The 16,460-nt window shown below is 36.1% G+C and overlaps 2 protein-coding genes across 2 annotated transcripts; both read right to left on the minus strand.

The window, feature by feature from the left end:
• Positions 1 to 564: 564 nt before the first annotated feature.
• LOC141833831 (uncharacterized protein At5g01610-like) lies at positions 565 to 1,532 on the minus strand. The gene is made up of 2 exons (XM_074721329.1): positions 1,043 to 1,532; positions 565 to 791 (listed from the first exon to the last, which is right to left on the minus strand). Exons 1-2 carry the CDS (start codon positions 1,490 to 1,492, stop codon positions 786 to 788), a joined length of 456 nt encoding a protein of 151 aa, XP_074577430.1. The 5' UTR covers positions 1,493 to 1,532; the 3' UTR covers positions 565 to 785.
• Positions 1,533 to 1,763: 231 nt separating this feature from the next.
• LOC141833635 (uncharacterized) lies at positions 1,764 to 14,460 on the minus strand. The gene is made up of 9 exons (XM_074721119.1): positions 14,088 to 14,460; positions 13,579 to 13,671; positions 13,000 to 13,416; positions 12,427 to 12,562; positions 12,155 to 12,317; positions 4,430 to 4,558; positions 3,077 to 3,271; positions 2,559 to 2,681; positions 1,764 to 2,461 (listed from the first exon to the last, which is right to left on the minus strand). Exons 1-9 carry the CDS (start codon positions 14,275 to 14,277, stop codon positions 2,366 to 2,368), a joined length of 1,542 nt encoding a protein of 513 aa, XP_074577220.1. The 5' UTR covers positions 14,278 to 14,460; the 3' UTR covers positions 1,764 to 2,365.
• Positions 14,461 to 16,460: the final 2,000 nt, after the last annotated feature.

A 16,460-nucleotide genomic window follows, 5' to 3' on the forward strand; every position in this document is an offset into this window, starting at 1 on the left:
TAAATAAATAAAAAAAAAACTTTCAAAATGAATAAATAAATATGTATTATCAAGCTCAATAACCAACCAAATAAATTTAAAATATAAAATTTCAAACAAGCTCAAGTCAAGATTGAACTAAACTCTAACTAAGCTTGATAACACCCAAACGAGCCCCCATTTGGGGGTCTATTCAATACCTGTTTTATCTACTTATATTTCGCTATGGGATTGACGATACTTGATCGCTTGGAATGAACTAAATCACCTTTTGTCATATTGATAACATCTAAACAAATCAAGCTCAAACTAAAATTGAATCAAATTCAAACTCGTAAAATAGAAATCAAACCAAATTTAAACAATTATTTCAACAGCTTGACTCATTTTTAAACTTAATTTGACTCGATTATCTTATTAAATAAGTTTGAAATTTATAAAATTTGATTTTGCTTGACTTGTTTACCATCCTTTACCATCAAAGATAATGTTGTTATTCCAACTAACCACCATCAGCTTAACAACTCTAACATCCAAAAAAAAAAAATCCTTAAGTTTTATTTTTTTTAATTCAATTTAAAGATATTTATTCAATAATATTCCATAAGAACCAATAGCAATTCTTACAAGCCCAGTACACCTTTAGATTTAGTACAGCAAATGCCATGTACAAATAATCCCCCCAAAGGAGACTACTGCACTATCTCTAACTATTCACATATTTTATTAACACTTTTATTTCATTAAAGCTAGAAAGTTCTGTAGACATCACATCAGCATTCTACAACCCTTCACTTACTTTCAGCTTAATCCTGCAAAAGACTAGACTGCATCAAATCTTTAACACAAGCCTCAAAATATCAGATTTTGATTGATTTTTTTTCTTTGTCTTTTTCTTTTTCTTTTCAGGAAAGATATGAAATTATTGAGCCACACGAGATAATTAAACTTTAAAACTATAGAAAAAATAATTCCTTTTTTTGCTAAATTAATTTTTCACCTGAAAACACCATAAAAATTTTCGTTAATTTAGGGCAAGAACTAACCGATCCAGTCGACCTACCTCCGCGAAGGGAAGGAATTCCGATTCTTCGGCGGAGTCCAAGCAATCCCTAGTTTTCTGGAACTCGTCGGCGGAGTAAGAAAGGGTGAGGAAGGCGACCTTGAAGTCGACGGTGCCGGAGTCGGGGCGGGCCTCGATGGCGGAGACGGGGAGCCACACGAAGAGCTTCTTCACCTGGACGCCGGAGAGATCGGAGAGGGCGCCGTAGGAGAGCGTGCCGGCGATGGACCGATCGTAGTAAACGAGGTCGGAGAACTGGATGTAGCAGGGTGCCTTGAGCTCGACGGTCAGGTCGCCGTCGTCGGAGAGCGAGTGGTGCTTGGCGTGCGGGAGGATGCCCTTCGGGAGGTCGTACTTCTTGAGAAGGTCGCCTAGTTTGGAGGCCGAGGTGGCGGAGACGAGGAGGACGACGAGGAGGAGGAGGAGGAGGAGGCGGGACGCGATCGCCATCGGAGGAGACGAGCTCAAGGTAGTCCACTGAGTCAATGACTGTGCAATCGGTTGATTTTTTTAAATAAAAAAATAGAATGATAACATTTTGATTTGCTCCCATATTTTATTTAATTTTTCATTTTACCCCGTTCAAAACATACCCTTTTTTTTTTTGTCTCGACCCTCATAATTTATAAAATAAAAACTTTCAACAAGTTAAAAGATACCACCTTCAACAAAAGATAAAATCTATCATTCCAATCACGACGATCAATCTTACAACTATCTGTGAAGAAGTAAATCAAAAAATTATAATTGACCACAACGGATAAAGACATTGTCTTGACTTCATCGAAATTCGACTCTTAACCACTAAAATAATTCTACTCCATCGTAATCAACTTAATTATGTTCCGAGAGCTAAAAGATACCACCACCTCAGTTTGAACTTGAAGCACATACAAATGGAGGCAATACAATGAAGATTTTGTCTATATTTGGAGAGTAAGCACAGTGGGTCCTTTCCATTGACCAAACAAAGTTCTGCATAAAGTTTTGCAGATACAACAACAGAAGCTGTAGCAACTCTCCATGGCTCTCAACTTGCAACTCATTTTCTGGGTAGCATATCGACAGCCAATCTACCAGTCGATTGATGAAATACTCCTCCAATGAAATTTACTATTTAGTAAACTACCATACGGAAAGTTTTCCGAGATTCGAAGAGGACTCTTTTAAAGAATTGCATTAGTCTTTTGTGTGTGTCTATTAGTCAGTGCTTCGAGCACTCTCTTCCTTTTGTTCATCCTTTGCTATTCAATTTCCCCTGGAAATGTGGCTATAGGTGATCTAACACCAAAGTGGATATCATCAATTTCTCGGAACTTGATGTCAATGTACTGCGAGTTGAAGGTAATTGGAATAGTCGATCCCATTCAACCGCACGCAGCATAAGATATGCTCTGGCAAGTCCTCTGGCATGTTTCCCTGTAACGTAAAAGAAATTACTCTCTATGGCAAGTGAACTAGTTCTTTGTGTGCTTCTTAGTAAAGTTAGAAATGCCAAGTGTCATAAGATTTCTACCTGTATTGTTAGGCCAATATCCAAGATACAGAGCTTCAGCCGATCAATAAAGGTTTCAAACCCTTTCCTCGCGATGTAACTGAATCTATGCATGTCAATATCAATCTCGAAATAATTCTTGCCCTGCAAATGATGCATACATCAAAACCACAAGTAGTTAGTTGGCAACACTAAGCATGAGTAGAAAACCTATTGACCATAATAAGCCTGGTTTAGGATGAATAAAACTTGAACACGTTTAACGACATTAGAAATTATTGCTTCATATTGGTGTGACTGCTTATCATATCAGATTTCTCAATCTTTCTCACATTAATTTTAATTTAGTTTATGCATATATCACGTTTAGTAGGAAAGCAGATGAAACTACTTCTATAGATAACCTAATCGCTCCATCCTATAATGCCGAAGTGGCAGTGGAACAACTCTATTATTGCAGACCCGAAAAGATATTATAAGACAATTTGGATCAGGAGGTAGTCTAGATTTGTTTTGAATTCCAAACAAGACAGGTATACCAGGTAGAATTCGTGCTGAGGTCGAGATAACACTGGCTTCTCATTGTACGCATGCATAAGCTTCCGCTGTGCAGTGCTTAAAGGAAGATCCTCCACATTTGCTACACGACCAAGTATCTTTAACCTTTCTCTGAAGGGTACTACTGAATCCATAGGGAAACCTCTGCACCTTTCTACTTCATCATCAATTAGCCTCTATCACAACAAAAAAAATACAAACATTTAAGTAATGTAAAGAATTCTGCATTTAAATGATGTAAAGAATCCGTAGGACAACTAACCAAATAGAAACAAGAATATTGGCTAACTGACAAAAATCAGAGATCGTCTTTTCAAGAAGTTGGAATAAGATTTATGTCAGTAAACTTTCTTTCCCATTAAGGCTAGACGCACTTAAACAGTTATAGATTACACATCATATTACTCGACAGAAAATGCATGCAGTTGCGAGTTAAAAAATGATGCATGCATGATGGTAGGCCATGTGACTGGAATTCGATAAAAACATCCTAAAAATTAGATGAGCAACACATGTGAAAAATCAAATTCTTCCCAGAAGATCTAATGCAGCAAAGTTTTGCAACATTTCTGGACTTTGAATGGTAGTGTAATTCAGTATGTGCCATTTAGAGTGAGCCTCTAGGAAGATGATTTAGTATCAAATAATGCTGGACTTCTACTGTACAAAATTCATATCCAAAACTGCAACTAGAAGCTAGTTAAGATTTTCTTGATATGACCTGTCATTTTGGAAACCTTTTTCAAGATGGCATAAAAGGACGTGATGTGGTTCGAAAATCAGAGTTAAAATTATTTTACAAGTTCTAGATTTTTAAAAGCTGTTTTAAGTTTATTAAAGTTTGCTATATGTTTTAGGGGAATTGGTTGGTTTTTTTTCACAAAAAGGGATTAGGATCCCTCGTGCAAGGGATTCTTTGATTTAATACAATTTTTATTTTTCTATGTGAGATTACATTTCTTCTATATGAAATTGTTCCCGATGCTACATCAGGGCAGTAGCAAGGGAATCAGAAGAAATCAACCACAACCTAATGTTTCAACTCGTATGAAGGCATGTAAAATGAAATTTTCTTTGTCAACCTAACTCAGGTCACACTTCAAATGAGATTCTCAAGCATTTGTGTATCACAAAATATGAAAAGTAAGCTGATGTGCTTAGAATTAGCAGATGAAACTAATTAATGAATATTGAAATATGAGCAAAGACTAATTGAAGACTAGTAAAGTGCTTTTCTCAAAATAGCTCAGCACATAATGTCCAGTACTAAATGTATAATCTTTTATTTTGGTGGAGTTTAAAGGATAAGAGCAATATGATAGTATTAATCTTACTCGAACATTCTCCAAAAAATGAGATGGAAGTTCCTTTGAGTAGCCTTCTGAGAGACGAAAATATAACACAAAGCTCATTCCTTCACCATCACTTTCACTCTGAAAAATAGTTGCAGGATAGAGAGGAACCTGAGAGAGAGTGATAAGATCTTCAGAATAAAATACAAAGAAAAGGAAATAGCTAGGTTATTCAAGAGACAACCACAGATCAATATACTGCTGGAACCAAAAGCATTTTTTCCCATTTTTGTCTGGCTAACAAGCATGTTTAAAGTTTAATAAAATTTAATATATAAAGGTCATAGGGATCATCTATAAGAAATCATCGCAGCATGTAAATTTTGCACAATAGAAGAGCTGACATAAAAAGATTATAAATGCTGTTAAATATCAAATAGATACAGCTTCACACCTTCTTATAGTCGGACAGATCAGTTCCGATGCCCAGCTCAGCCAGCCAACACAGCTATCTTACCAGTTGCATCATGATGGCAAAAACCCCACTTTACTCTAAATTCTCTGTGAATGTGTTAGTTTCCAACTACCCTTATGATAGAGGTGTTGAACCACTCAGTATGGGTAATCGCTGCCATCTATTGTCTGTCTTACACTACAATATTTTTTTCCTACTCTGTAATCTCCATTTATGGCTGATAGTTAGGTAGAGCTGGATAAAAGAAACTGAACAAAGGAGGAGAAACAGAATTTAACAAAGGAAGAGCTGGAAATTGTAGAATAATTCTAGTGTCACTATTTATTGGTTATTTAGAAAGACAAGGAGAAAATTGTTAACCTTGATTAATCACTTTGTTTCAATGGCTGGATTAGTTTTTTTAATAGTGCTTTTGAATGACAGATACTTGTAATTTTTATAAACAAGAATTAGGCAATCCCTACCACACTTGTGATCATCAGAAAACAAAAGGCTTTTAGTAGGATGAGCACAAAAGGAAAAGCGCCATATTTAAAGCATTTAAAACCAAGATCATGATGCTTTATTAAAACAGTTATATAGTCTGTAGTGTATTATTTCCACATGATAATACTTTGCAGATTAACGTGAGATTGGGAGAAACTCAAAAGCCATAAATTCAAGTATAAAAAATGAAGTACATTATCTATCATCAAAAGAAGATAAAGTGCATAATTCTAAATCTTCGATGCCATAATGTTGTCAACTTTAGATTGTGCACTATTTGATTGTACTGGCTTATGTTTTTACATGCATTATCATTTAAAATACGTAATAACATAATATCATGACTCTTAAATCAACCATACTAGCTACTCCTAGAAAAATATATACCTTCTAATTTGCTTCAATTAGATTATGACAACTTATGATGTTTGGTCAACTAGATCTAACTTTTCCGTAAGAAGCTCTAGACCTCAAAGATTTCAAAACTAATATTGTAGAAATGGCATATATGTTACAAATGAAAAACATTCAATCTTAATTCAGTTTGTGATCCTTTCTAATAAAGTTATGTTTACTTTTTCTTTAGAGCTTCATGAAGTGGCATTCCTTATTTTCCATTAATATTGATCATAATTAATATTTGATCATGTTTGGAATTGGGCATAGAAGATTTTTTGAAAGAAAATAGGATTTGCTGTCTCTATTCCAGTTAACTCCTATTTATAATAAACTTGATATAAAAAAATTACAAAAATACAACTAAATAGAAAATAATAACCAAAACATGTATACCCCTGTCAACACTCCCCCTCACCTCAAGATGGTGTATGTAATATATGTCATACCCATCTTCTATACAAATGAATGAAATAATCTACTATATAAGCCCTTAGTATATGCATCAGCAAGTTGGCTCCTTAAATCTACATAGATGATTCTTAAGCTGTGATCATCTATTTTTTTCTTTGTTAAATAATCAATCAAATTCAAAATTCTTGATACGATCATGCTGGACTAATTATGAGTGATGCTAATAGCTATTTTATTGTCACAATATAGCAACACAGACTCCTTTTAGAGAAGATGAATATTTTGCATATACCTTATAAGCCATAGAAGTTAAACTCCCCATGCCATTGCTCCATTGCTATGTATTCTACTAAACCACACTAAAGCACTTAAACCTATCAACCACACTAAAGCACTTGAACCTATCAACCACACTAAAGCACTTTACCTATCAAGCACACCCTATTTGTTTGCTTCTCCAAATTACAAGATTTCCACCAATGAATGCACAATATTCGAAAGTAGATCTTCTATCATTAGGAGATTTTGCACAATCAATATCAGTGTATGCTTCCATTCCCAAATGACAATTGCTTGAGAAGTGTAATGCTTTCCCAAGACTACGTTTGAGATATCGTAGAATCCAAAATAGCATGAAGATGTATAATCCTAGGGCTGTGCGTAAATTGATTTATTGTACTTATTGCAAGAATAGGCAATGTTAGGTTGTATAGGAGAGATAATTGAGCCTCCCAACTAATCTTTGATACTGACAAATATAGACTAATCCTCCAACATTTTCTTTTAAGTCTATGATTGACTTCAATGGAAGTATGTGTAGGTTTACAACATAACGTTCTTGTTTTCTTTAGTAAGTCAAGAACATATTTTCTTTAAGAAATAAATGTCTTTTTTTATTAAGCAACTTCTAATCTAAAAATATATCTTAGTTGGTCCAAATCTTTAATATCAAACTCAAATGTTTCTTCAGTCTAATCATCTCTTCTTTTTCTATTCCTCCCGTGCATGTCATCCGTCATCCTAAAACTCTATTTTTCTCCACTCACGTACCGCCATCGTCATTGTAGCCTCGCGCCGCCATCGTCATTGTAGCCTCGCGTCGAAGTCGTCGTTATAGCCTTGCGTCACCATCACTGTGGCCTTGCAATGCTTTTGTCGTTGTGGCCCCATGCCATCGTGCACCATGTCATCACCAACATGATCTCGCAATGTTGCCATCGTCGTGGTTCTAAGACACCGCCATCATTGTGGCCTCATGACGCCAATGCCACTTCACGACACCATCACTCTAGACGTTGTTGTTGTTATCACCTTCATGGGCAGCCCTATACGATGTGTCTTCATGGCATGATTGCCCATGTCGGAATCAAGTTGGTGCCCTTGTTGGAAGCAGTAGCAACCATGGTAGCTAACCATTGTCCGCCTTATTGTTGCTTCCTACTAGCGACATTACGCCTCCCCACCTAGCTCTAAATAGAAATTAATTGATCTCTTCACGGACAACAACTATTAGCCCGGAATGTTTGGGTTTACAAGGTTGGGACTTATGATTCTCAAGGAGGTGGATTGGAGTAAGTCAGGATATGAGTTGAAAGTGACCATGGAGCCTCAAGGTGCATAACATAATATACAGTGGAATTTCTTTATTTGAGGTGGGTCTTCCTACTTGTTTCACCTTAATTACCTTATGCATGATTAATTTTGTTAAAGTAGATTTAATAATAAAGTATTTCTTCTCTTGTTGGTCGATATATGCTTTCACATTACTTGTCCTTATTTGATCTTATTGTTATTCATCCCTCCCTATTCTTCTTAAAATTTGTTTATGGCATAATTAAAATTGAGATATAAAGAACATGGGAATCAATAGTAATATTTTATCAGAATATGAATACTATAAGAAATTGAGAGAAAATTTAAGATGTAAATATATCTCCAAATAGATAAAGCAATTGATATATTGTTTATACTGAACTTTAGCTTTACGTTCTAAAATGAGTTGCAAGTTATTTGTACTAAGTTAACAAAACTATAAATGAACTACTTAAACTGTAGAGTTTCAACTCTATGATAAAAAGTTGTGTAAACCTTATGCTGAATTAAGAGAATGATGAATGCAATACTAGAGGTATAGAGCTTCAGCTCCGCTCTCTAATAGTTGAGTTTTGGCTCCACTATCTAAGATTTGCATGATTATTTGTAGTCTAGAACTTCGACTCCACTCTCTAAGAGTTGCGTGATTATTTATAGTATAGAGCAGTTGGCTCTGTGCATAAAGAGAACTCTTGAGTCTTTTCACATGTTCATAGGCTTCGGCTAAATTAAGATGATTTTCTTCATTGGGTGGATTGTGGGTCGTTCATCCTATTCTTATATGAGAAGTATTTCGTGTAGATTATACGAGTCGTTCACCCTATCTATGTATATATGCATATACATGATGTATTGCGTATTAGATGTATTGCAGGTCATTCACCCTATGTATATATGATACATCTTTATTGGGTGGATTGTGAGTCGTTCACCTATTATATATTTACAATATATCTCGTATTGGATGGATTGCGGGTTGTTCACCTTATGTATATATGATATACCTTTACTAGGTGGATTGTGGGATGTTCACCTTATTGTATTCATGTATGATTAGGATGTACTTCGTTTTGGATGAATTGTAAGTCATTTATCTATATAGATAGATATGATGCATCCTTTACTAGGCAGAGTGCGGACCGTCTAGCATATGTAGTATGTATTGATAGATTGATTGATAAATTAAATAAAGAATATTGATAAGACAATAAAAGAGAAAGTACGAGAAATGTTGAATTCGTTTAAGAGAAAATATTTAGAGAAATTGTATTAAAGGATTAATCAAGTTAAATATAGAAAATTACGACATTCATTATCGGTTGTTCTTTGGACTCTTATGAGATGCATCATTTTACATCATGCACTTCTTTCTTATACCCACTTTACATTTTGTGCTCACTTTTGGAGTTTTTAATCTTCGAGTAAATTGTTGAGATATGTGCTTAATAATAGTGGAGGTATTTCAAAGATATGCATGTAGTTAATTGGTTAGCTTATGTATATATTTTGCTTTAACATTATTCAGTTCACGCACGAAGAACGAAGCTAGCATCACGGCAAGCCTAGAGACTTTTTAAAGTAATAGACCTTCCCTTCATCGCTTCAATTTTCTGACAAAAAAACAAGTGGAGTTTTCATATAAACTTCCTCTTCTAACTCACCATGTAGGAAGGCATTTTTGGCATCATACTACTGAAGGTCCCATCCCAGATTAGTAGCATAAGATAAGACAACCCTTAAGAATTCATATTGGCAGTAAGTGCAAAAGTGTCTTGTAATCAATTCAGTAGGTCTAGGGGAAACTCTTTGCCACCAACTAAGCTTTTAGCCTCTCAATAAACCATTTGTCGTATGTTTCACTTTGAATACCCACTTATATCCTACTGGCCTTTTGCCTAAAGGTAGGTCCACAAACTCCCAAGTTCTATTTTTGACTAAGGCTTTCATCTCTTCCATCATGGCATCTTTCCATTCAGGATCATTAACATCTTCCTTCCACCTCTGTGGTATAGAGATAGAATGTAAGACAAAAAACTCTATAGGAAGCATAAGAAACAAAGTTAGAAATAGAATGTTGACTATGATCTAACTCCTTTCTCGACAATAAGAGATAAAAACCAATCAGCTACACGAATTTTATCTCGTCCTAAACAAAAAGAATCAGTGAGGAATTTTTACAAGCACTACTCATATGATTCAGATGCTCCAGAATCAAAAATCCACAAGCCATCAGAAATACCATGGATATGTTGGACAGCATGACTAGTGTTAAAGGATGAACATGGCATACTTAAATGTTCAATATGAGGAGTAGCTATGGTAGAATGAGACTCAAGTCTTGCCATAAGGAGCTTGAGAGACAGTCCATTGGAAGGATTGGTTTCTCTTGGCAGCCTAGTATCAAGAGTTTTAAACATGCGAGCTTGAGACTGTGGACCACCAAATTTTTTTTTCCACCTCAACCACATGTTGAATGGCCATGAAATTTCCAGCATGTCTTTGGTATGTTTTGGTTTCCTACATTAATCAAACTTTCTATTAGCTTACTCTTCTCCCTTATAGTTTCACTTCTAGCTTATATTAGGTTTTATAGCTATGGTAGAAATCAACAAGCATTCCTAATCGGTCAGTAGAGATAATTGGCAATATAGCATTACGTTTACTCTCTTTATGCTGCACATAGTTTTATGCTTGTTGTAAGGAGGAAAAAGGGCCATGCCCAAAAACTAATATTCTTTGATTGAATACATTATTCAGTCCTGCCAAAAAATCATACACACGTTCCCTTTCAATTACTTTATGAAACTTTATTGTATGTCATACATGATGCTTGAAAATATTGATAGTAGTTATGTTTAACACAAGCCACTAAATTTAGAAAAATTCTAGGCAACTGTCATATTTTTGGTCATTAGCAGCTACATTCCAAAATTTCTAAGTTGTATCTTAGAGAAGGTAACCTCGTGCAAGATGTAGTTGCATTGAGTTGATCAACCGTGACATGAAAAGAGAACTCTCTAACTCCCATTTGCTAAGTCCAAGATTAGTGTAAAATCGATTTTCTTTTCCCTAATTGATGTAGCCTTGCAATCCTGTATACTGAATGAATAGCAAGAATGATTGCAACCAAGTAAGGTAGTTTGTTCCATCTAGCTTGACTGAACTAATATAAAGAGAAGGGTTGTTCGAAAGATCCCTTCTTTCCTATCACGTTGCTGCTTGCCTTAATCAAGATTTTACCTCCCCAACGCCTATCCCACCATCAGCAATCAAGATGCGAGAGACGAGTGAGAGGAGGCTAGGGTTAGCATTCCTTCACCTGCTACAATAGGAGAGACGGCTAGAATTTAGAGTAACAGTTAGGGTTTGAAAAGACAGCTAGGATTTGTTCTAATACTATATAGAATTAGGCATAGAGGATTTTGTGAAAGAAAACTCTAGTTAACTCTTATTTCGCTTGGCGCCTTCCGTCAATCTTATTGTCTATAATGGGACCAAGAATGTTCGCAATGTGATTCAAAATTTAGAATTTTATGAGGATGGTGGTTGCATAATGTTTCAAGTGCTTGTTTCACATGTTGATGCAATTATTGAGGTAAATTGGTTATCTATTTGTAATTAGCAATCTTATTATCATTTTAATTTAAATACTTTAATTGAAGACTTCATGCCCTAGAATAATGCATCATATGTCTAAACTTATATTTGTTCACAATATTACATGAAATTAATGAATTCAAACCTTTTGACATGACCCTGAACATACAGGATTTTGATAAATTAGAATGTATCGGCTTAAAGTTGAGATATAAAAAAATTAGAGAATTATCCTTACTAAAAAACTAAATAGAAAATAATAGCTAAAATATGTGCACCCTATCAATAGATAATTTTCTCACTTATTTACAACTTAGAAGGGATTAGAATCTGAAACATGAAAAACGAGAATACTGGAATTTGGTTTTACATATAATTTTGATTTGCTTCCAACATGCACACACGTTAAGCACAATCTTATAGACTGATTCTCAGAATTTCATAGTGTTTGAGTTCACCAATATCAGATTTTGTATCCCCCATATTGCTCAGGGTTTCACATTTGTTGTGTCAAGTTTCATATAGCCTAGCATCTTGTGCGATAGGCAAGTGTCAGGTTTTACCTGTGCTACCTTTGTAAGGGTCTCAACATATTGATGAAGCAGTGATACTTTGGTTGTATTTCCAGATAAGACACAAAATTAAAATCTGACAGAGTGTGAATGGTAAGTCTCTAAGTATTTTATCTTTCCAGGTACGGTTTGTTTCCATTGATCTACTAACAAGCATGGATGGCAAACTTAGAAATGTTGGTTTAGAAAGTTAATAGGAAAATAGTTGCCAGTTTGAGTATTGAATATGTGTACCTGTACATTAACTACAAGCAGAGGTGGCAACTTGCCGAGTGAATTTACAATTGGAAGTTGCACGTATCGAGCAATGTGATTAATTTTTTGCTGACAGAAGTATACATCAACACCAAATGGAGAATATAAAGCACAATTGGAAGCCAAATCTTTCTTTTTATCCCTAATGACAGATAGATAAAATCAAGTGTAAGAATTCAGTCTACAGCATCTGTACAACTTATAGCATGCATGTTAAAATGCAGAAAAAGTAAAAGATTGGAGACAGCTACCTCAAGTAATGTTCCCCTCGTACTCTAAAAGTGTTGGGTTCAATAGGTGACCAAGAGTCGAGCATTTTCTTCTCTAGTGCACAGAATTGGACTTGAGATCCTGCTAGTGGCTTCTCAAGGATGGCCTTTGTAGAAACTATTAACAAAAATGAAGAGACAAAGTTAGCAAATTCCATGGTCACATGGATCATATAAACTACTCACCATGTCGAAGTAAAACACAAAAAAGAGGGATAAGGATCTCAATATAACAGCAAGGTTTTTAAATGATGTGTTCAATAGAAGTAGAAGAGTAAATAAAAACTAAACTTCCAAATTTGGAGGCCTGATATAGAAAACTAATTAGACTATGGAGCAAGGACAACTATGGAAAATGTGAAGGAAAGACCAAAGAGAAGTTCAAGTGTTCAACAATTAGTTTTAGTGATACTGAATGGTTAATAGTGGATGGTAATGACCTCTAGCTGAAAAATTCCTTTTGGTGCCGGTGGTTGGTAGTGTCCTATTCATATAATGAAAATGTTGATATTATCCTATGAAAAGAACATAAAATCATAAAGAAGAAGCACTCACATTGTGTTGAAGTAGCATGAGCTTCCCCAGATTTCCGCTTGAAAGAAAGCTTCAAAGAAGCCTTTTTAGCTGAGTTTGGTGGACTGGAGCTCAGGGCTTTCCTTTTTTCCACTGTTGATGCGGCAACAACTAGGCATGGCAAGCAATTATTGGGAAGGATCCCACAGTTGTTCAGTACACTCTCTTCTTCCCCACAAACATTCTCCTCCATGGAAATAACCGATAGATCCTCATGACTCACAAATGATTTTGGATTACTAACTGAGTTCATCAGAGACTGCTCTCCTGGTTTTTGCCCCTTCTGTTGGTCCATAGAAATGATACATAAATCATATGGACCAGTAACTCCAAGATTGTCATCTCTAAAAGCTTTGGGGCTCACAATGGCTTCGCCTTCAATACCATGAGAGAGAATATCTGCAGAAGAAGGCACATCACTATTCAAAGACAAGAATGACACGTAATTGAAGAAGATGACACATGGTAGTGAATTATCCATCTTTCAGCAAATCAACTTAAAAGTAATTTCTTGTAAAGGAACGTCTCTAATTCGGTGGTGATTCGATATGTGCAGCCTACCATCAGGAATACTCTTGAAGTCTTCCTCATCCGAGTCTATCACAGAAAAAGTGTCAAACCATGCTTCCTCAACACTCCCAGCCGTCGTCATAACTGCAATTCAGATCCCAAACTCGTTGGATAAGAAAAACAAGATTGTTCAATTGAACAACGCAATATATTAAAACAATTTTTGCAAATAGGTACAAAAACACATAAGGCAACCCTAGAAGAGACTGTGATCTTGATCTATAAAGCATTTACTTAAAATGTAGGATCATGGGCCAATGCAGTAGAGATGACTACGATCTCCCAGTTGGCCTACGAATCTAAAAAGGCAACCCTTCTCCCGCCGACATCTCAACTCGGATCAACATTTTAGAGTCAGTTTCTAAATAGCGACTTTGCAAAGTAGAAGGTGCTCAATGCAGATAAAAAATTAACAATCAGACCCATTGAAAACCCCATCTTTTCCCCCAAACAAACCCCATCGATCCTCAAGAGCTCGAAAACACGGATCAAGCCATCACCTTGGAACGCGGGGTTGCTGAATGCCATCGGATCGTCCCCTTCGAAGCCCACCGCCTCGTCGATCGTCTCCATCGACTTCCGCGACGCTGCCCGCCGCCTGATCGTTCGACGACGACGCCTTCGCGGCCCGTCCGCCGATCTCGACCGGCCTCCGACGCACCTATCCGGACGCGACACGCACGTCCCCATCCCTCGAGCTTTCCTCCCCTGCTGCTTCTCCTACTCCGTCCGTCCCTCAGCTTGTCGATCTCTCACTTTTTTTTCCTGGCAGACGATGATTTCTCGAAATAGGCAAGAAATGTTGGGGGTGAGCACCGCGAATCCGAGATCGGGCAAGAAGGAAAAGCGGGACGACCGAGGAGGAAAAGGAGAACTGTGGGAGTTGCAACTCCCATTGACAAAATCATAACGTCTATTTATAAACGGCGACTATGATTAGCTCCCACATTAGCACGCGAAAAAGAAGGGACGGGACTCGCGAGGCGTGGGCCACGACAGTGGGCTCCACCGGTACTCCAGTAGAGAATACGGTGGGTGAACGGGTACATATTTGCTAGGGCTGGGGCAGGTAAAGGGAGATCGAGGGGACGCCGCGTGGCGGCCGCCGTGCTCCACACGGTCTGTTGTCGTCTTCCAGATCGTGGCCCACTTTTTTATGATTTCATTTTTTTTACTCTTTAAAGTAAAAAAATATATTGACTATAATAATTAAAATTTTAAAATAACCATTGCACTTAATTGTTGAGGGGATCAAAAAAATATTTTTTTTTTTAAAAAGAAATTGTGGATTGGAGCCAACTAATAAGTGCCAAATAAATCAAAGTAAGGAGTTTGTTTTTTTTTAATTTTTTTACAAAATATTGTTATTTTTTATTTATTGTGTTGAATTTATTTGTATTTAATTAAAGCATAGTGGTGGCCATGAACGGCTTAAAATGTGCATAATTTAATTTGGAGCAGAAAGGAATTTAATTTTAATTTTATAAACAAAATAAAAATGTAGCTTCCAAAAATCAGGTATTTCATCAAAATTTACCATGATAAAAATTTATTTTTAAAATAATTATGGTAAAGTATGGAAGGGCATAATTCATAATTAATAATTTACACTTAAAAACATTTTGAATTGGTTATTATTTATATATCATAAATTCACTTTGGGCATTTTGCCTAAAGAATGATATTATCATTTCTTTCCATTATTTATATAATTAAAGAATTATATAATTAGATGGCGCTAGTTTGTATAGTGTATCTAGAATGTGTTGATCAATGAATTTATATTTATTTAAAAATATATAAAAATTAAAATAAAGACAATCCATTTTATAATTATTTAGAACTTATAATATAATATTAAATATTTATATCTAAACTCAATTAAGTTTTAATAATTTTGAGTAAAAGTTAATTATGTGCTAAAATAATCATAATGAACATTAGAAATATTAAATTCTTATACATTGCATATTGAACTTGAGAAAAATAATACCAAAAATAAATTTTATTCAAGATTTAATGTAAAAATAATTTGAATGAACAATACATTTAGAAGAAGTCATTGATTAATTTATACATGTGTTAGTTTTATTTTATCATACAAATAAAATTTAATGGAGTGTTGAAATATATTGCATATTTGTAGAAAATTACATCATAAAATAATCATAAGAAATAATTATAAAATGTATTATCGTTTTAAAATAAATTATTTAGCCATTCTATTAAATTTTAATACAAGCTTAGTTTGGTAATTAAATATAGGCGAGTATAGAGGTTGAGATTATTTCAAAAAGAAAAGGAAAGAAGTTGAAGCATGCCCAATAAAAAATATAAAAAGATAAGACATAAACTAATTTTATATATATATATATATATATATATAGGGAAGTGATCACCTGGGCGCCTTACGCTGGGCGACGCTTGGGCGCCACTGATCTGGCAGCCACGTGGCTGGGAACGCCGCGCGAGTGGAAGGAAAATGCCGCGTCTCTTCGATTCCAAACCCACTGCGTCGCGATTCAAAACCCTAACCCACTGCCGCGTGACCCTGCTCTCTTCTCCTCTCGCCACCGCCTCGCCTCGTGACCCTGCTCTCTTCTCCCCTCGTCACCGCCCCTGCTCTCTTCTCCCCTCGGCATCGCCGCCGATCTGCTCGTCCCTGCTCGCCTCGCGCCCGCTTGCACTGCTCGCGCACCGGCCTTGCCCTTGCTCGCCTCGCACCCGCTTGCACTACTCGCGCACCGGCCTCGCCCCTGCTCGCCTCGCGCCCGCTTGCATCTCTGTCTCTCTCTTGCGTGCGCCTCCATCGTCTCCATCTCCGTCTCCCTCTCCCTCTCCGTCTCCGTCTCTGTCTCCGTCGGTCCTCGTCA

Source organism: Curcuma longa, chromosome 8 (genome assembly GCF_044706935.1).
Source record: "Curcuma longa cultivar G26 ecotype Majalengka, Jawa Barat chromosome 8, ITB_CL_G26_1.1, whole genome shotgun sequence".
Lineage (NCBI taxonomy): Eukaryota > Viridiplantae > Streptophyta > Magnoliopsida > Zingiberales > Zingiberaceae > Curcuma > Curcuma longa.